The 22,815-nt window shown below is 36.7% G+C and overlaps 1 protein-coding gene across 19 annotated transcripts in view; it reads right to left on the reverse strand.

Moving 5' to 3' along the window:
• The window catches only part of RABGAP1L (RAB GTPase activating protein 1 like), an 857,048-nt gene that overhangs the window by 320,902 nt on the left and 513,331 nt on the right, over nt 1-22,815 (reverse strand). For all 19 annotated transcript variants that reach the window (XR_010140177.1, XM_054551197.1, XM_024245486.3 and 16 more), the window contains 1 exon segment: nt 1,371-1,445. Coding sequence is in view for 18 of the 19 variants with exons in the window: in XM_054551197.1 (XP_054407172.1) it covers nt 1,371-1,445 (75 nt within the window). In the remaining variant the exon portion in view is untranslated.

Here is a 22,815-nt window from a genome sequence, read left to right on the forward strand (position 1 = left end):
GTCTCCTTCTGTTGCCCAAGGTGGACTGCAGTGGTGCAATCAAGGCTCACTGCAGCCTTGACCTCCCAGGCTCAAGTGATCCTCCCACTTCAGCCTCCCAAGTAGCTCACCACCACTACAGGTGCTCACCACCACACCCAGATGCCTTTTGTGTGTGTGGTAGAGATGGTGTCTCATTATATTGCCTAGGCTGGTTTCAAATTCCTGGGCTCAAGTGATCCTCTTGCCTCAACCTCCCAAAGTGTTGGGATTACAGGTGTAAGCCACTGTGCCTGGCCATATTGATGTTTTCTACCTGGTCTCTCTGCTGCTGTCTGTTTCCTTTAATTCTGCCCTTTACACACATATGAAAAGATTTATCTAAAATGATCATATGACTATATTATTCCCTTGCTCCAAAGTGATCAATGGTTCCTCATTAGCTCTAGAATAAAGCCTGCATTTTTGACATATTACAAAGTCTTCACAATTTCCCATCTTACCATTTTTACGTCATACCACTCCCCGTGTACAATTGCTATAGTAAACTGTGATTTCATATTGTTCCCTTTGTATGCTGTGCCCTATCATATTTCCATACATTTTCTCATATTGTGACTTTTGTCAATAATTCTTTACCCCCTCCCTTTCCCCTCTCACCTTCTCCAACCTCATTTCTGTCTTGATAAAGCTGCCACCTCCTCCAGAAAGTCTTTTCTGAAAGTTCTGGCAGAGCTTGGTTGGGTAATTCTCCTCTCTATTCTCTTAACCTGTGTATCACTTTCACTTAGCATACTGTAAGTTATTTAATGAGTATGTATTATTTTTGTCATCAGAAAAATAAAGACACATAAAAGAGAATAAAAATTATAAGTACATGCCTACATCATCTGTGCCCCATCCTGGACTATGAAGTCTTTAAGAACACAAATTATAAATGATTCATCTTTATAACCCTACTTCCTAGCCCAGTACCTGACAATTGATGCTCAATAAATGATCTGTCAAATGAAGGTAACTGACAGTAAAGAGGATATATAAAAATACATCACAGAAATGACAAAGGACTTCCTTGTCACAGTATAGTGGGTCTTAATGGTCCAGGTCCCGATATTTGGGCAGTTACACCGACTTCTTTAATTCCAGAGGATTCTAGTTAAAAATAACTCCAAATAAGCAATTTATCCTTTTCTAGCCAACAAAACTAATTCCATTGAGAAACTGTCCTATTTTTGACATCATATCTTACTTTATCACCTAACGTACATTTTAAAAAAGATATGCCATATGTAATCTCCATCAGGTAAATGGGAAATAAGAAGAACAAAGCCAGTAGAAAGTAAAATAAACTTGGCAGCACTGTGCTATTTATCACATGGACGGTTACTTACATGCAGCAGTAATACAGCAGCAAGAAAAGACTGCCCTTGACAGTACCCAATGTCTTCATCATACACAGAGTAGGCCTAGAGAAAAGACGAAAAGAAAGAAATATCGTAAATAGTCACAGATTTTAACTTAAATGTTAGCTCATACCAGGCTCCTGCTTGTTCCTGTCCCTGGGCTGTCCACCACAATTCCACTGGTCTTTCAACTTGAATGTGTATACCACTAGCACAGTGAGATCCCCAAAGAGGCTGTGTATTTCCTAAAGCAGCTCTATGTCCCTTTATCCCAGGTTCATCTTTAAAGTTTTGAAATAAAGAGATGCTCAGAGGACTAAGTTAATTTTAAAAGATCCATTATGGTTTGAGATCAGCTGTATGAGGCCACAGGAGGCAGAGGCAAAGGGTAGGAGACAGTAATAAGATTCTAAGGTTGAAGTGTGGGTTCAAATGCACTAAAAGGGGGAAATCTTGATATTGCTGATACTGAAGTGCAGATCCGCTATTCTGACAACCCCATGCCAAAAAAAAAAAAAAAAAAAATACCCTTTAGAACCTCCAAAACTTCTCAAAGACCTTTTAAACTACCCTGCCATTTTCCATGAAGGCTGAAGAGTAAAAATGGTTCTCCAATCTATACCACTGGGGCAAACCAGAAATATTTAGCATTGCCCCATGCTTTTTGCAAAATGGCTGAGAGCCTCATGCTACATATATAACTGCTACTTCAGGTGCTTTGGCTATTCCACAGCTTTAACGTCATTCTAACCAGGCCATCTGGAATACAGCCAAAGAGGCCAATTCGTAAGAAATACAGCATTCCTTGGGAAGTAGCTATCATATCATTCAACTTAACATTCCGTCTTAGTTTTCAGAGGAAAGGAAATAAGGTCGTATGCTTAGTGTATACTAATTAGTACTTCAAACATCTAGGATTCTCTAATGCAAACAAAAAGACAACATGTTAGTTTTTGAGGCTGAATCAGTTACAGTAGGTAGAGTGTGCAGATCAAAGGGTAAAGAATAGGAGTTAGAAAGCTTTTTCTGTAAAAGTTCGGACAGTAAATATGGTAGACTTTGAGGAACACTTATAGTACTGGTTGCTTGTTTTTCTCTTGAGAGGACTTTTTTTTTTTTTTAAACAACTTTTTAAAATGTAAAACCATTCTTACATTGGGGTAGTACAAAAATAGGCTTCATGGTCCAGTCACTGAACCCTGAATTAGAATTTTTTAAAAAATTTAGATGTTGCAATGTATGTGTGTGTGTGTGTGTGTGTGTGTGTGTGTGTGTGTGTGTGTGTGTATATATATATAGAGAGAGAGAGAGAGAGAGAGAGAGAGTTTTGCTTTGTCTCCCAGGCTGGAGTGCAATGGCACGATCTCGGCTCACTGCAACCTCCGCCTCCCAGGTTCAAGCTATTTTCCTGCCTCAGCCCTCTGAGTAGCTGCAATTACAAGGGCCCACCACCACACCCAGCTAATTTTCATAGTTTTAGTAGAGACAGGGTTTCACCATGTTGGCCAGGCTGGTCTTGAACTCCTGACCTCAGGTGTTCCTCTCACCTCAGCCTCCCAAAGTGCTAGGATTACAGGCATAATCCACCATGCCTGGCCTGCCAAATATATTTTTAAAAGACTCTCAAAGAATACTACTGAAATCCAGGATATGTATCTCATCCTATGTATTCCATTTATGTCTTGTACTTCAATTTAGTGAGGAGATTTCCATTTAATTTAATAGAACATATTTTGATTTTGTCAGTATAAAAATTGTCTCTGTCTAGGACAAGGCTTATCAAAGATAACTAGGAAGGCTTAACCTACGGAGAGTTAAGTGTAGTATTCCCCATGTGCCAAAGTTGTCAGAGCACAGAGTCTGGAACTCCCTTTTACTTTACTGATGTATGGTTTATACTTTATTGATGTATGATTTATACTTTAAACTTTATTGATGTATGGTTTATACTCAGTGAAAGGCATACATTTTAATTGTATAGTTCCTTGAGCTGGGGCATTTATGTAGCCCTGCCATTATAAATATTTCCATCACTCCAGAATGTTCCCCCATGCCTCTCTTTGGTCAAACACCTCCACTCCAGGCAGCCACAAATCTGAATTTTATCACAATAAATTAGTTTTGCATTTAAAAAAATTTCATATAGATGGAATCATACAATAATGTACTCATATAATATGTATGCTTTTGTGTCTAGCTTCTTTTACTCAGCATAACGTTCCTGAGATTCTTTCATGTTGTTGTGTGCATCCGTAGTTCATTCCTTTTCATTGCTGAGTAGCATGAATATATACTGTATGAATATATCACGATCCATTTATTCATTCCTCTGTTTCCAGCTTTCAGCTAGTATGAATAGAGCTGTAAATATATACATGGCATTTGTGGATACAGATTTTCATTTTCCTTGAATAAATACCTAGGAATGGAGGTTCAAACCTCAAATGTTAAATGTAAGTTTATCTTTATAAGAAATTGCCAAATTATTTCCCGAAGTGGTTATACAATTATTACACCCCTAGCAGCAACATATGAGAGTACCCCTTGCTTCACTTCCTTGTCAACACTTGATACTGTCAGTCTTTTTCCTTTTAATTAATTCCTGTAGTTTTGACTTTCATTTCCCTGGTGGCTAATGGTATAGAAAATGTTTTCATGTACTTTTAGACAATTGATACATATTCTTTTGCAATTGTTCAAGTTCCTGCCCAATTATGTGTTGTTGATTTTTGTTTTTTGTTTTTTTTGGAGGCAGGGTCTGGCTCTGACACCCAGGCTGGAGTGTGGTGGCATGATCACTACAACCTCTGCCTCCCAGGCTCAAGTGATCGACCCACCTCAGCCTCCTGAGTAGCTGGGACTACAGGCTGCCCCACCACACCCAGCTAAGTTTTTTTCTATTTTTAGTAGGGATGGGGTTTTGCCATGTTGCCCAGGTCTGGAGCTCCTAGGCTCAAGTGATCCGCCCACCTCAGCCTTCCAAAGTGCTGGGATTATAGCCTGCCCAATTGTTTAATTGAGTTGTTCATCTCATTATTGTTGGTTCCTACGAGTTCTTCATTCTGTATATGTTCTGTATACAACTCTGTCTGAGTCCATTCTGGATGCTATAACCAGAATACCACAGACTAGTTAGCTTATAAACAAAAGAAGTTTATTTCTCATAGTTTTGGAGGCTACAAAATCCAAGATCAAGGCACCAACCAATTCAGTCTGATGAGGGTCAGTTTCCTGGTTCACAGAAATTGTGCCTTTTCATTGTCTCCTCACATGGTGGAAGGGGCAAACAAGATCCTTCTGGCCTCTTTTATTAAAGCACTAATCCAATTCATAAGGGTTCCGCCCTCATGATGCAATCACCTACCAAAGGCTCCATCCTTAATAGTATCACCTTGGTGGTTAGGATTTCAACATATGAATTTTGAGGGGACACAAACAATGGGACCATTGCCAAGTCCACTGTCAGATATGTATATTACAAATATGTTTTCCCAGTCTATGGCTTGCATTTTCACTTTCTTACTGCTGTTTTTCAAAGAGCAAGTTTCAATTTTGAAAAAGTTCAATTTAATAGTTTTTGTCTTTTATGGTTCATATTTGTGTTTGTAAATGCCCTGTTTTTGTGTCATGAATATTTTTTCCTATGTTTTCTTTAGAAGTTTTTTTGTTTTGGCATGTACATTTAGGTCTGTAATCCACTTTGAACTAAGAAGTTTTAAAAACCTGGTAAGTCTATGTTCTACAACTTAGATCTTTTTCAAAACAGTTTATTCTAGATTCCTTGCATTTCCATATAAATTTAGGAATTAGTTTACTGTCTTCCCAGAAATGCCTACCGTGATTTTGACTGGGATTGTGTTGAATCTATAAGTAAATTTGGAGAATGATATCTTCACAATATAGAGTCTAACAGTCATGAACCTGATATATCTCTCTCCATTTATTATTTCTTAGGATTTTCTACATGCATAACCATGTTGTTTGTGAATGTTAGTTTTACTTCCTTTGGCCATATGCCTTCTTTTCTTGCCCTACTGCACTGACTCCAGTACTATATTACAATGTATTCCAATACAATGGTGAGTACAAGTGCTGAAAGAGGAAGGACATCTTTGTCTTCTTCCAGATCTTAGAAGTCAAACATTGTCTTTCACCATGAAGTATAATGTTAACTACAGATTTTCCATAGATATCCTTCATTAGGTTTAGAAGTTTCTCTCTATTCTTACTTTGCTGAGCATGTTTTATCATCTATGGGTACTGAATTTATAAAATGGCTTTCATGCATCTATTGCAATTGAGAGACAGCACTAGCTGGATTTCCTAGCCTGACTAAGAATCCCTAAGCCTAGCTGGGAAGGTGACTGCATCCACCTTTAAACACGGGGCTTGCAACTTAGCTCACACTCGCACACCCGACCAATCAGGTAGTAAAGAGAGCTCACTAAAATGCTAATTAGGCAAAAACAGGAGGCAAAGAAATAGCCAATCATCTATCGCCTGAGAGAACAGGAGGAGGGACAATGATTGGGATATAAACCCAGGCATTCGAGCAGGCAACGGAAAGCCCCTTTGGGTCCCCTTCCACTTTATGGGAGCTCTGTTTTCACTCTATTAAATCTTGCAACTGCACACTCTTCTGGTCTGTGTTTGTTACGGCTCAAGCTGAGCTTTCGCTTGCCATCCACCACTGCTGTTTGCCACTGTCGCACACCCGCCGCTGACTTCCATCCCTCCGGATAGGGCAGGTGTCCGCTGTGCTCCTGATCCAGTGAGGTGGCGCCCACTGCCACTCCCAATTGGGCTAGAGGCTCGCCATTGTTCCTGTGTGGGCTAAGTGCCCGGGGTTCATCCTAATGGAGCTGAATAGAGCTATAACACTCATCACATGGCCCAAGATTCCATTCCTTGGAAGCAGTGAGGCCAAGAACCCCAGGTCAGAGAACAAGAGGCTTGCCACCATCTTGGAAGAGCCTGCCACCATCTTGGGAACTCTAAGAACAAATACCCACCAGTAACACAATGATAATATTACTTTCTCTTTATTCTGTTAATGTGGTTACAATACATCGATTTTCAAATGCTGGACCAACCTTGTATAACTGGGTAAAGAGTTATTATCCTTTATATCACCGGATTAAGTTTGTTACTCTTTTTTTTTGTTTTGTTTTGTTTTGTGGGGTTTTTTTGAGAATATTTTATGAGGAATATTGGTCTGTAACTTCTTTGGTAATGCCTGACACATTTTGGTATAGGGTTATGCTGGCCTTATAAAACAAGTGTGTCAGTGTTCTCTGTCACTCTGCTTCTGAAAGAGTTTTGTGTAAAACTGGTATTAATTCTTCTTTAACCATCTGGGCCTAGAGTATTCTCCTTGGAAAGGTGTTTATTATGAATTAAATTTCTTTAATGGAAATAGAGCTATCCGTATTTTCATTTTCTTTTTCTTTCAATTTAAATAATTTGTGTTTTTCAAAAAATGCTCCTTTTGTATATAAATTGTTAAGGTTACTGACATAAATTCGTTCATAATACTCCCTAATTGACTTTTTAATATCTGTATATGATTTATCCTCTTTCATACATAAAAGTTTAAAGTTATATTTTCTCTTTTCCTTGATTAGTCTTGGTAAGGATTTATTAATTTTATTAATCTTTTCAAAGATCTGGCTTTTGGTTTTATCTTTTTCTTTTTTTAATACATTTTCTATTTCATTTATTTCTGTTCTTTATTATTTCTTTCCATCTATTTACCTAGGCTTTAATTTGCTCTTCATTTTCTAGCTTGTTAAGATAGAAACTTAGATCTATCTTCTTTTCTAATATAGGCATTTAAAGCTATAAACTTGCCTGTAATTTCCTGACACCTTTTAAAAATACCAATAATGGTGCCAATCCTTGCCAACTGTCATCATCCCCAAATATGATAGGTCAGTAGGGTGGTATACACCCAGCTCTCTGTCAACCCAACAGATTTCAGCATAATAGTTTCTGTGAACATCTAGGCAATTCCAACTCCAAGGCTATAGCCTCAGAAAAATTTGGGGTTATGCTACCAAGGCAAAGGTTCAAAACTAGGACCACTGTGGCAACAACCTTAGCCATAAGAAATGAAGTGGGGTACGTGGCAAAAGCAGGTCTACCCCAGCTTCCTTTTTAGGTCTCTTTCTTCAGAAAAAATTAACTAGATAATTCACAAATGCCTCCAGTAATTTGTAACAGAGGTGTTATGCTATACATACGCTCAAATGTTAGGCCTAATTAATCCTTGAGTTGTTATTCATGGTTTATTATAAGTTCTAAAAGCAAATGAATATGTATCTTCCCTGATTCTTGTTTGTTTGTTTTGAGACAGGTCTCCCTCTGTCGGCTCACTGAAGCCTCTACCTCCCAGGCTCAAAATATTCTCCCACCTTAGCCTCCCAAATAGCTGGGGCTACAGGCACATGCCACCATGCCCGGATAATTTTTTTTTTTTTTTTGGTAGAGATGGGGTCTCACTATGTTGCCTAGACTGGTCTCAAACTCCTGAATTCAAGTGTTCCTTCTGCCTCAGCCATCCAGAGTGCTTGGATTACAGGCATGAGCCACCCCATCTGGCCACTTCCCTGATACTTATGCCATAAGTGGGACAAATGTGGAAACAAATATTAAAATCTTGATGTTCTATCCATTTGTCCAACTTTAACATAAACCATCTACAGATGACTCCTTTAGAAAATGATATCCCCGGGGTTTAAGCTATCATAAATTTTTTGAATCCAGTATCTGTTCAAATTATGAGAGGAAAGAGGAAGGAAGGAAGGAAAAATTCTATTTTATGTAACATAAAAAAGAAAATCAGATTAGTATAGATACCACCATATCTATTAATCTATTACCACCAGTTAAATTAATCAAACCATATGATGGCTGAAGCTAACAGTATCCAAAGATGTTGGAATACTACTGACCATGCTATCGCTTCAGTAGAAGAAGTCACCAAAATGTAAACTTTCACTGGAAAATAGATACATTTCTTCATTCATACACAAAGTACGTGCTTCTCAAATAATCCTTTTATATTTTAAAATCAGGAATCTTTTCACTTAGAAGTTGAAACTCCAAACGTTAAAATATTTGATCAGCTGCTACAATCCAGGGAGAACTTCGGTTTGCTTTGTTTTTGCTTTGTCACAAAAACTATTTAAAATCTCTATGGAAGAACATTTTCTAATACTCACAAACTGAATAAGTAACCTAGTGAATTCTACAGTAACAGTTTCATCTGACTTTTTACTACCAGGAGAAGCCTCTCAAAATCTGTAATGAAGAAACTGAAACAGTAAATCTAGTATGAATTCCCTAATATTTAAAAGGGCCATCTTCATCAACTACACTCAGCAAATCTATTAAAAAGCCTTCTTAGAATAATATATGTAGTCTCAACAATATACAGGTCTATAGAAGCTTCTGTTTTGTCAACTAAAATCAGAACTTTCACAGGATTACTAAAATATTTTATGGATAAGGTCATCAGTTAATGGATAAGGTCATCACGCCCTAAATTACTTTTCAGGCTGTAGTCACTACTCCCAGGCCATCCATTACAGACATGTGGTAAATCAAGGTAGTATTTGTGTAAGTACCTGCTTCAAAGCTGCTTTTTCTTTCTTTTACTTCAAAAAAAAAAAACCTCAGTTTTACTTGCAGGTACCTCTGTTATCCACCACTGTGTTAGCAAGGTTTTTGTTACATATGAATAAGAATACAAATCTAGCTCTTAAAATTTCACAAAAGGATAATGACAATATGCTTCTTTCAAAAACGTTTCTTGTTTTAGCCAAAAGCTTATATTAGGAGAAATATGAGAGCTACAGGGGCTTTTAAGTACCATTATGTTTGGGTTATAATTCAGCACGTGGCCAGAATCACATAGATTCCATGACATCTAAGAACTAGGTGATAGCAATGCAGTTCAGCTATTAAAAACTCTGAACGCTCAAAAACAATTTATTTTATTACAAATCATGTTTATGGAGGTATAATTTATATGCAGTAAAAGTCATCCTTTGCTCATTTTCCTTGAGGAAGACATACTATGGGATTTATTGATGACAAATACTTCTACATTCTTTAAATATTATCTCTGTGTGAAGCTAAATAATGAGGTAGCAAAGTACCATATTCCACAGAACTATATTTACTGAGTTAGCATTTGACATTACATATTCAGCCTTTCAGACTTCAGCATGCTCAACTCTAGAACCCCAGTCCATATAAGAATTTTGATTTAGGTACCACATATGCATCTTTTATAAAAGCACATTGAAGTCACTCTCTACCATATTACTCCAAATTCCCATACCTAGTATAACCATGTATCTCTGGTTATGTTTTTCCAATTCTGTGCCTGAAAAATAAAAAAATTTGTGCCCTTACTTTTTAAAAAGAATGCATTAAGAAGAGAAATATATAATTTAGCATTTTCTTTTTGCTTTCATTAGCAGAAATTAATAATCAAATTCATTACTCAACTGTAGAAAATAGCTCATCTCAGGTACCTGATAGCATCTTGGTCACTGTGTTCATCTATTTTTACATGAGTTTTAATTTTGTAAACTCTTTCAGATATTTTAGTAAATAGAAAGGCAATCATTCAGTCTAAAAAAAAATCACATTATGGTCCATTGTTCTCCTTTAACTTTTTCTGCTAATGATATTATCATTCTCTGTTCAAATGAAAGAAAAATTAGCATGGGAATCGTTATCTAATGAATGTGAAATGACCTTTTCTTCATTATCATCAGTTTCCAGACCTCTGCCTAATCTTGAGAAAGATCAATTAGTATCCTTTTACTTATTTAATTTTCTTTGATTTATATAGTTATATTTGATTGCTTAATTTGTACTTTTATCTAGAGCTCATGGGTGTTTGTGAGCTCATGGATGTAGAGGAAAGGGAACCCTCATACACTCTTATGTGTGTGTGTATTAGGGGTTGGAAGTAGGATAAAGAGAGAATACAGAAAGAAAAAAGGAAAGAAATTATGGAAAAGTTTGAATCCTATCCCTATTTGGAATATTCCTGAATACAGTAGCCTGTCTGTTCCTTTTCCATGAACTAGGAACTCTGAGATTTGTTGATGACAAAGCATGTTACGTGAATGATAAGTATATTCTCAAGGCTTCCCCTTTCCCATGAAAGATGTCTAAGCGCAGGATTCCTTAAAACTGTAGATCTCCAACCGTAGTATAAACCTAGAAATCAGTAACAGGAGGAACGTTTAAAAATTCACATGTACATGGAAATTAAACAGCATGCTCCTGAACAATCAATAAGTCAATGAAAAAATTATAAAGAAAATTTAAAATTTTTTTGAGAAAAATGAAAATGAAAACACAACATACCAAAACCTATGGGATGTAGCAAAAGCAGTTTGAGAGGGAAAGTTACAGCAATAAATGCCTACAAAGAAGAAAAGTTGCAAATAAAAAACCTAATCTTGGATCTCAAAGAACTAGAAAAACAAAGACAAACTAAGCCCAAAATTAGTAGAAGAAAGAAAATAAAGATCAGACCAAAAATAAATGGAATGGAAAGTAAAAACAAAACAAAACAAACAAACAAACAAACAAAAACCTGTAATCCCAGCTACTCAGGAGGCTGAGGCAGGAGAATCGCTTGAACCCAGGAGGCGGAGGTTGCACTGAGCAGAGACTGAGCCACTGCACTCCAGCCTGGGCGACAAAGGGAGACTCCATATCAAAAAAAAAAAGAAAGAAAAAAAAATCAATGAAATGAGTTGTTCATTTGAAAACATAAACAAAATAAACAGTTAGACTAAGAAAAAGTGAAAGAAGACTCAAAATCAGAGATAAAAAAGGAGACATTACAACTGATACTACAGAAATTAAAGGATCATAATAAATTATTATGAACAATTACATGCCAACAAATTAGATAACTTAGAATGGATAAATATGTGTACATATGCAACTGATCAAGGATGAAATATTACTGATTCAGTCTCCTTACTCACCTATTTCTTCATGTAGATGAGTAAGGAGACTGAATCAGTAATAAAAAGTCTATCAACGAAAAGCCAGATAGTTAAAAAACTACCAAATATTTAAAAATATAGCTGAATTCTATCAAATATTTAAAACACTAACACCAATTCTTCTCAAACTCTTCCAAATAATTGAAGAGGAGGAATTACTTCCAAACTCATTCTGCTAGACCAGCATTACTCTGATACCAAAACCAGACAAAGGTACAACAAAAAAAGAAAACTACAGGCCAATATCTATGATGAACATACATGCAAATATCCTCAACAAAATACTAATAAGCCAAATAGAACACCACATCGAAAAGATCATCAACCACGATCAAGTAATTAATCCCAGGGATGCAAGGATGATTCACTATATGTAAATCAATAAATGTGATACATCACATTAGAAGAAGAAATGATAAAAGTCAAAGTCATTTCAATAAATGCATTAAAATCATTTGACAAAATTCCTCATCACTTCATGATTTAAAACTCTCAAATTAGATGTAAAAGAAATGTACCTCAAAACAGTAATGGCCATATATGACAAACCCATAGCTAACATCATGCTGAATGAGGAAAAGCTGAACTGGAACAAGATATGGATGTCCATTCTCACTTCTATTCAACACAGTACTGGAAGTCTTAGCCAGAAAAATTTGGCAAAAGAAAGAAATAAAAGGCGTCCAAATTGGAAAGGAAGAAACCGAATTGTCTTTGTCTGCAGTTGACATGATTTTATATATGGAAAACCCTAAAGACAGTACCAAAAATCTTAGAACTAATAAATGAATTTAGTAAAGTTGCAGAATACAAAATCAACTTATAAAAGTGTGTTAGTAGCATTTCTATGCACTAACAGTGAACTATTTGAAAGAAGAATCATGAAAACAATTCCATTTAAAATATCTACAGGTTTATATCTGAAAGACAGGCAATAACAAATGCTGGCAAGAATGTGGAGAAAAGGGTACCTTTATACACTGTTGGTGGGAATGTAAATTAGTACAACCACTATGGAGAACAGTTTAGAGGCTCCTCAAAATACTAAAAATGGAACTACCATATGATCAAGCAATCCCATTGCTAGGTATAACCAAAAGAAAGGAAATGAGTATATTGAAGAGATATCTGCACTACCATGTTTGTTATAGCACTGTTCATATTAGCCAAGACTTGGAAGCAACGTAGAGTCCATCAACAGATGAATGGATAAAGAATATGTGGTACATATAAACAATGGAGTACTATTCAGCCTTAAAAAATAATATCCTATCAATTGCAACAACATGGATGGAACTGGAGATCATTATGTTAAGTGAAATAAGTCAGGCACAGAAAGACAAACATCACATTTTCTCACTTATTTGTGATATCTAAAAATCAAAACAACTGAATTCATGGACATACAGAATAGAAGGATGGTTACCAGAGGCTGAAAAGGGTAGTTGTTGGGAGAATGCAGGGTAAAGGTGGGGATGATTAATCGGAAAAAAAGAAGAATGAGTAGGACCTACTATCTGATAGCATAACAGGGTGACTACAGTTAATAATAACTTAATTGTACATTTTAAAATAACTAAAAGTGTGTAATTGGATTGTTTACAACACAAAGTATAAATGCTTCTGAGCATGAATACCCCATTCTCCATGATGTGATTATTTCACATTGCATGCCCACATCAAAACATCTCATGTATCCCATAAATATATACACCCACTATGTACCCACAAAATTTAAAAATAAAAAATAAAAAATAAAGTAGCTATAAAAACATTTAGGAATAAATTTAACCAAGGAAGTGAAAGATCTGTATATTGAAAACTATAATATATTGATGAAATAAATTGAAGACACAAATAAATGGAAAGATATCCCATGTTCATGGACTGAAAAAACTAATATTCTTAAAATGCCCACATAGTCCAAAGTGACCTATGTATTCAATGGAATCCCCATAAAAATGCCAATGACATTCTTTACAAAAATAGAAAAATAAATCTTTTTTATTTATTTATTTATTTTTTTTCTTCTTCTTCTTCTTCTTCTTCTTCTTCTTCTTATTATTATTATTATTATACTTTAGGCTCTATGGTACATGTGCGCAACGTGCAGGTAAGTTACATATGTATACATGTGCCATGCTGGTGCGCTGCACCCACCAACTCGTCATCTAGCATTAGGTATATCTCCCAATGCTATCCCTCCCCCCTCCCCCCACCCCACAACAGTCCCCAAAGTGTGATGTTCCCCTTCCTGTGTCCATGTGTTCTCATTGTTCAATTCCCACCTATGAGTGAGAATATGCGGTCTTTGGTTTTTTGTTCTTGTGATAGTTTACTGAGAATGATGATTCCCCAAGTGAGGCAATGCCTCGCCCCTGCTTCGGCTGGCGCACGGTGCACTCACCCACTGACCTGCGCCCAGTGTCTGGCACTCCCTAGTGAGATGAACACGGTACCTCAGATGGAAATGCAGAAATCACCCGTCTTCTGCGTCGCTGGCGCTGGGAGCTGTAGACCGGAGCTGTTCCTATTCGGCCATCTTGGCTCCTCCCCCAAAAAATAAATCTTTAAGATTTATATTGAATCACAAAAGACCTTGAATAGCCAAAACAATCTTCAGCAAAAAGAACAAAGCTGGAAGCATCACGACTTGGCTTCAAAATACACTACAAAGCTATAGTAACCCAAACAGTATGGGATTGGCATAAAAACAGAAAGCTAGACCCAAGAAACAGAATAGAGAGCCTGGAAATAAATTCACACATTTACAGCCAACTGATTTTCAACAAAGGTACTAAGAACATACAATGTGGAAAGAACAGTCTCTTCAATACATGATTCTGAGAAGACTGCATATCCACATGCAGAATAATAAAGCTAGACCCTTATCTCTCACCATTTGCAAAAATAAACTGTAAATGGATTAAAGATGTTAAGACTCGAAACTATGAAACTACTAGAAGAAAATAAAGAGAAAACGCTCAAGGACATTGGTCTGGGCAATGATTTTTTGGATATGACTTCAAAGGCACAGACAACAAAAGTAAAAATAGACAAATGCGATTGCATCAAACTAAAAAGCTCTGCATAGAAAAGAAAACAACCAACAGAGTGAAGAGACAACCTACAGAATGGGAGAAATTATTTGCAAACTATACATCTGATATGATTTGGCTGTGTCCCCACCTAAAATCTCATCTTGAATTGCAATTCCCAAAATCCCCATGTGCCAAGGGAGAGACCAGGTGAAGGTAACTGAATCAGGGGAGCGGTTTCCCCCATGCTGTTCTCATGATAGTGAGTTCTCATGAGATCTGATAGTTTTATAAGTGTTTGGTAGTTCCTCCTGCATTCATTCTCCTTCTTGCCGCCCTGTGAAGAAGGTGCCTTGCTTCCCCTTTGCCTTCCACCATGACTGTAAATTTCCTGACACCTTCCCACCATGCTGAACTGTGAGTCAATTAAACCTCTTTCCTTTATAAATTACCTAGTCTCAGGCAGTTCTTTATAGCAGTGTGAAAACGAACTACCATGCTGAACTGTGAGTCAATTAAACCTCTTTCCTTTATAAATTACCCAGTCTCAGGCAGTTCTTTACAGCAGTGTGAAAATGAACTAATAAAACATCTGATGAGGGGTTAACAATGAAAATTATATGAGGAACTCAACTCAATAGCAAGAAAACAAACAACCCAATTTAAAATGAGCAAAAGATGTGAATAGACATGCCTTAAAAGAAGACACACAAATGGCCAACCAGAAAATGAAAAAATGTGTCACTAATTGTCCTGGAAATGCAAATCAAAACCACAATGAGATATCACCTAACTCCTGTTAGAATGGCTATTATCAAAAGACAAAAGATAACAACTGTTGGCAAGGATGTGGAGAAAAAGAAACCCTTGCACGTTGTTGGTGGGAACGCAAATTAGTAAAACCATATTCAAAACAGTATGAATGTTCCTCAAAAAATTAAAATTCAAACTACCATATGATCCAACAATCCCACTACTGGGTATATATACAAAAGAAATTAAATCAATATACTAAAGAGAGATCTGCACTCCCATGTTTATTACAGCACTATTCCCAATAGCCAAGATATAGAATCAACCTAAGAGTCTATCAGCAGATCAATGGATAAAGAAAATGTGGTGTGTGTGTATATACACACACACAATGGAATACTACTCAGCCATAAAAAAGACAATCCTGTCATTTTCAACAACATGGATGAAACTAAAAGATATTACATTAAGTGAAGTGTGCCAGGCACAGAAAAACAAATATCACATTATCTTACTCATATGCAGACTCTAAAAAAAAGTTGACCTCATTGAATTAGAAAGTAGAATGGTGGTCACCAGAGGCTGTGGTGGTCAGGAGGAAGGGAGTGTTGAGATGTTGGTCAAAGGATACATAATTATAGTTAGATAGGTGGAATAAGCTTAACAGGTCTACTGTACAGCATGATGCCTACAATTAATGGCAATATAGTATACTCTCACAAAATGCTAATTCTAGAATCTAGGTAGCAGGTTTTTGGATGTTTACCTTGTAATTCTTTCAATTATTCTGTATATCTGAAAATTTTCATAATAACAGTTTTGGGGGAAAAAAATCTTTGGTTGTACCTAGTCCCTCCTCCTGCTCTGAACTACAGACTACTTTTCTGGCTGTGCTCCCAAGAGAAATTTATACCTTCATTCATCAAGTGAGTATTTACTAAGCACCTATTGTATATCAAACACTGTGCTTAGTAAGGCATATACAAAGTTGAAAAGACATAGTCCGTGCTCCTCAGCATTTAGCCCTGTGGAGGAGGTCAACATGTACAATGAAATAGTGCACAGTGAGAGATATATAGAAGATATATGGAAGCTCAGAGAGAAAGAGTAAATAACCAGGTCATAGCACAGGCAATAGAGTTAAAGGCAAGGAAGGCATCACAGACAAGGTGATGTTGTCTTAATTTCAAAGAAGATGGCATGACTAGAAGTGCTGCAAACTTGACCACCTGTTTTTGAAGGATGACTACAGAAATTATTCAGGCATGCTGCAGAAAAAAGGGCATGTACAAAGGCATGAAAGAACTTGACATATTTATTATGTGACAGATGGAATGCTAAGTTCTTTTCTTTGTTCTCATTTAATCTCACAAGTCCTATGAGATGTTTAGAGAAGGTACCTAACTTGGGCAAGGTCATATAGCTAATAAATGGTAGAATCAGCATTTGAACCCAAGTCTGTTCCAACATAAAGCCCATACCCTTATTACCTTCATTATATTACTTAGATTCTCTCTGTGTTGAATTATGCTTCTCAGATATTTGTGTTTGTGTCCATGGAAGATGGGGGTACCAATGTTCTGATTTGCCTTGGGTTTCAACAGAGATAGAAGATATCCTATCCTCAAAAGGAAAAATAACAATCTGATCAAGGGAGGCTTAATCCTTTTCATTTTCTGTCTTCTGGGCTTAGAAAGGAGGACTTTTAATTTCATTATGTAACATTAATTATCATGCTGACCACAGGATAAAACTTAGGAAACACAGTTGATAAGGCTTAATATTTCCGGTGCTAACATTTATACATAATGTAAGTTCTCCTTAATAAAATAAATGTGGAAAATACTTGACTTTTTTTTTTTGCCTTGTAACTGTTATCCATTGATAGGAATGCTAACATTGAAAATAAATTTTCACAGGGCAGTAGGAGTTTATTGGTTAACCTGAAATACACAATGACTACTACTGCTCTTGACTTACCTTAAAATTATTAAAGAAAGTTTTTAGTTTTCCAACTAGATTATACCCAAACATTTATTTACAATTCTCTTTTCTCCAAAATGCTCCCTCACACACAAACCTTAACTGGGTTGCTATAAGAAATACAGGATGGTATTTCTCTTTTGTCCCAGGAATGGGCAACATGCAGTACTATTTGATAAGATAAGCACATTTATAGGTAAAAAGGAAAGCTCAGACTCACAGGAAGAATGAAAAGGGAAATCAAAAGATGTTCTCTAACAAGATAAAGAGGCTGCCATGTGAGAGTGCAAGAATGGGTCAAATTTCTAAAACATTCCCATTCAGCTTCTTGGTACTGCTAACATACTGACATATTTGCCAGTTTACTTGCTATTGATAAACAGTGGCAAAGTTCATCAGTTTTAACTCTGACACGTGTTTCTCCAATTTCTAATGTAAATATTGAACTGTCACGATCTTTTCAGTACAGATTGAATAGCAGTGCTGAGAAGAGACAATACTAACACAGACCTCCTTTTTACTTAAACAGGAGCTTGATATTTACGTAAAGCAATTTGCCATTTATTAGACAAACTGTTTCATCTATAACCTACAAAGAACTTCTACCAACATGAGGCTAAACCACATAAATTAGCCTTTGGATTATCATTTTTGGCAGCAGTAGCCCTTAAATGAGTATGTCAGGGGAACAACCAAGTAAAAAATATGTGGAATAAATTTATTTACAAACTAAGAAGAGATCTGTTCTCACATAAGCTGGGAGACACAAAGAGATACCAAGGAAAGCCTAATTTTCAGTAGTCCCACAATCAGCTGAATAAAAAGAGGTCACAGAGTGACAAAAATTATAAGACACTAGTTGTTTAAAAGAAATTACGGAAACATTTAAAGATTACTTAATATAGTACGTAAGAATACAAGTGGCTTTCAAAGAATTCTTTGCATTAATTTCTCTACCTGTTAAATAACTAACATTTATTTATTAGTTACCACTACTCTACTGTTCCATTTATTTACATATATTAATTTATTTAATCATTGTAACACCCCTCTGGGAGTAAGTACTCTTATTATCCTCAATTTTATAGATAAGGAAGCTAAGGCCAGGTGCGGTGGCTCACGCCAGTAATCCCAGCACTTTGGGAGGCCAAGGCAGGCGGATCACCTGAGGTCAGGAGTTCAGGACCAGCCTGGCCAAACATGGCCAACATGGTAAAACTCCGTCTCTACTAAAAATACAAAATTAGCTGGGCACGGTGGTGCACGCCTGTAATCCCAGCTACTCGGGAGGCTGAGGCAGGAGAATTGCTTGAACCCAGGAGGCAGAGGTTACGGTGAGCTGAGATCATGCCACTGCACTCCAGCATGGGCAACAGAGCAAGAGGAAAGAAGAAAGGAAAGGAAAGGAAAGAGGAAAGGAAAGAGGCGAGGCGAGGCGAGGTGAGGCAGACAAGAAAGGAAAAGAAAAAGAAAGAAAGGAAAGGAAAAGAAAAGGAAGGAAGGAAGGAAGGAAAGAAGGAAGGAAGGAAGGAAGGAAAGAAGGAAGGCAGGCAGGCAGGCAGGCAGGCAGACTAAGGCACTAAAAAATTAAATAATTTATTCAAGGTAGGTTAAATAATTTGTTCCAGTTAGAATGCAGCAGAGCTAGAATTCAAACTCTGGCAGTCCAGCTCCAGAGCCCAGGCACTTAGCCACTGTCACTATTTGGTCTCTGGATCTCATGACATTCAGGTGAGTGACTATAAAACCTAACTATAAAATGCCAATTTTTCTTTTTAATCTGCATTTCATAACTATTCATAAACCAATCAGAAAAATGACTTTAAAGAATGTAGAGAAATAACCATCGTCGGCTGGGCAGTGGCTCATGCCTGTAATCCCAGCACTTTGGGAGGCTGAGGCGAGCAGATCACCTGAGGTCGGGAGGTCGAGCACAGCCTGACCAACATGGAGAAACTCTGTCTCTACTAAAAATACAAAATTAGCCAGGTGTGGTGGCACATGCCTGTAATCCCAGCTACTCGGGAGGCTGAGGCAGGAGAAACGCTTGAACCCGGGAGGCAGAAGTTGCGGTGAGCCGAGATCGCACCATTGCACTCCAGCCTGGGCAACAAGAGTGAAAACTCTGTCAAAAAAAAAAAAGAAAGAAAGAAAGAGAGAGAGACAGAGAGACAGAGAGACAGAGAGAGAAAGAACCATAATCACAAAATTCACTAGTGTTTTACTCTGGTAGGGAAAGACTGGATCTAAGAGGAGCACCTGGAAGGTATTAAAAAATATTGGTAATATTTCCTAAGTTGTAGGTTCAAGGATGTTACTTCTGTTACTTTTTCAAATAATACACTATTTTTATTCATTTGAATGTATATTACACAATTTAAAAAATTAGTTAAAATATTTTGAAAATTACTCACTAGTAATCATCTATTCAATGGTTTGTGTTAAGATTTCAATTTGGGTGACTTCTCCAGAATATAAATATATTGAAGACACATCTCAAGGCTTCATTGGAGGTTAATGTAAGGTTCAAATAGTGAAGTAGTTAACAAATGACAACTATTCTTCTTGGGGATAATTGTATAAAGTATACAAATTGTGCAAACTGTGTGCAAATATATACAGTCAATTGTCATCATTCTTAATACTTACGTTCGATAAAAGTGCCCCAACACTGAATAAGGAAACACTGAATTACTACCCCTAGGGGATAATAGAGGGTTAGGCTCCTGAGAACCCCTGGTCACAACATTTTCAGCAACCAATCAATACACAAAGTTGTTTTACGTGTATTTCTGTTTAAAGATACCTTATTTAATATATATTGTTGTTTCACTAATATTGAACTCATGGCCAACATTACTGTAATTCATGCCTCAATGAAGCTTATGTAATGTGTATTTTCTTTGCAAGGCACATCACAGCCTCTGAGTCCCTAGAAACACTAGACAGCATTTCAGCACTGCACCTAGGGAACATTTCAAACAGAAGAATCACCAAGAAGCACAAAAATGCAATATATACAATATACAATAAAAGCACAAATATACAATAAGTATATAGCAGGAGAATACTTGTTTACAGTATGAGAGATGAAATAAGAAGGCAGAGCATCAACTTGTTCCACCTGAACTTGAAATGTGTGCATCAGGTGACTCAAATTTTTTGACACTGCATATTGACATATCAGTGAATAACCATAAAAGTATTGAGAGTATTGATTTTGTGGTTACAAATAAATTTAAGCAAGTAGGTGAATTTGCAAATACGGAATCTGTAAATAATGAGGATCAACTACGTGTGTGTGTGTGTGAATATATATACATATACGCACAGGCATTCCCCTTCCTTAACGACAGGAATACATTCTGAGAAATGTGTCATTAGGCAATTCTGTTGTTGTGCAAACATCATAGAGAGTACTTACATAAACTTAAGTGATACAGCTTATTACACATGTAGGCTATATGGTATAGCTTGTTGCTTCTGAGCTACAAACTTGTACAGCATGTTACAGTATATGCTATTTAGTCTTATGGACTGAATAGTAGGCAATTCTTTACTGGGTTGCTACAAGAAACCATGTATGTGCTATAGTTTTATACAACAGTATGATAATTATTTGAGTGTCTAAACATAGAAACGAAACAGTAAAAATGTGGTATGAAAGATTAAAAATGGCACATCTGTATAGGGCACTTACTGAGAATGCAGCTGGCAGGACTGGAAGTTGCTCTGGGTGAGTCAGTGAGTGAGAGATGGGTGAATGTGAAGGTCTGGAACATTACTGTACACTAATGCAGCCTTTATAAACACTGTACACTTAGGCTACAATAAATTTATTTTAAAAATATTTTTCTTCAATGACAAAATCTTAGCTTACTGTAACTTTATTTTTAATTTTTAAAACCTGTTAACTTTTGTAATACTTTGCTTAAAATTGTACAGCTATACAAAAATATTTTAATATTTTCTTTCTTTATATCCTTGTTCTATAATATTTTTCTACTTAAAATTTTTTCATTTATTTGTTTTTACTTTTTAAGCTGTTTTATTTAAAATGAAGACACAAACACCCACATTAGCCTAGGCCTATACAGGGTCGGAATCATCAATATCACCATCTTCCACCTTCAATATCTTGTCCCACTGAAGGTTTCAGGGACAAAAATATGCATGGAGATGTTATCTCCAGTGGTAAAAATGCCTGTAATCTCAGCACTTTGGGAGGCCAAGGCAGGCAGATCATTTGAGGTCAGGAGTTCGAGACCAGCCTGGCCAACATGGTGAAACCCCATCTCTACTAAAAATACAAAAATTAGCCAGGTGTGGTGGCGGCAGGCTGAGGCAAGAGAATCACTTGAGCCCAGGAGGTGGAGTTTTGCAGTGAGCCGAGATTGCGCCACCGCACTCCAGCCTGGGCGACCGAGTGAGACTCTGTTTCAAAAACAAACAAACAACAACAACAAAAAAACAACCAGGCCAGGCGCGGTGACTCACGCCTGTAATCCCAGCATTTTGGGAGGCCCAGGCAGATGGATCACCTGAGGTCAGGAGTTCAAGATCAGCCTGATTAACATGGTGAAACCCTGTCTCTACCACAAACACAAAAATTAGTTGGGCGTGGTGGTACACATCTGTAATCCCAGCTACTTGGGAGGTTGAGGCAGGAAAGTTGCATGAACCCAGGAGGCGGAGGTTGCAGTGAGCCAAGATTGCAACATTGCACTACAGCCTGGGCGACAGAGCCAGACTCCAACTCAAAAAAAAAAAAAAAAAAAGCCTTCTTCTGGATACCTCCTGAACAACCTGCCTCAGGCTCTTTTATGGTTATTTTATAAATAGAAGAAATACATCCTAAAATAATAATTAAAAAGCACAGTAAACACATAAACCAGTAATACAGTTGTTTACTATCCTTATCAAGTGTTATTTACTGTACATAATCGTATATGCTATACTTTTATATACCTGGCAGCACAGTAGGTTTTATACCAGCATCAACACAAATAGGTGAGTAAAGTGTTGCACTATAATGTTATGATGCTATGATGTCACTGGGTGATAGGAGTTTTTCAGCTCCATTATAATCTTATGGGACCACCATTGTAAATGCAGTCCATTGTTGACTAAAATGTCGTTAAGGAATGCATAATGGTATATCTTACTAGATACACACATAGAGCCATATCCAGAACTAAACCAAAAGAGTTTATTGCTGCATTAGCCTATAAAAATCATAACGAAATATTTTTAATTAATAAAACCAAAATTGCTATTGATTATAATAATGAATTATTAGTTTTAGGAAGGCCCACAAGCATTGGAAAAATTAAGTCAGTAAAATATTAATGTAGGTATATTCCCAGACTACAATTTTACATATAAAAAATTGATTCTAAATATTTTTATTAAAATTTTTCAGTACCCAATATTCCTCATGTTCTTTTTTCCTCAAGCCTTTAGAATCATTATCAACTACATGTTTTCTTACTCCTTTAGTATTCAGTACAAGTAGTCCACAGTGATGAACAGATCATTTTCTAAAAGTTCTTTACCAGTTTTTCTTTGAAACTCAGGATGTATTTTCCCATAAAATCAATACGGTTATGAGGTTCT

Source organism: Pongo abelii, chromosome 1, assembly GCF_028885655.2.
Source record: "Pongo abelii isolate AG06213 chromosome 1, NHGRI_mPonAbe1-v2.0_pri, whole genome shotgun sequence".
NCBI lineage: Eukaryota > Metazoa > Chordata > Mammalia > Primates > Hominidae > Pongo > Pongo abelii.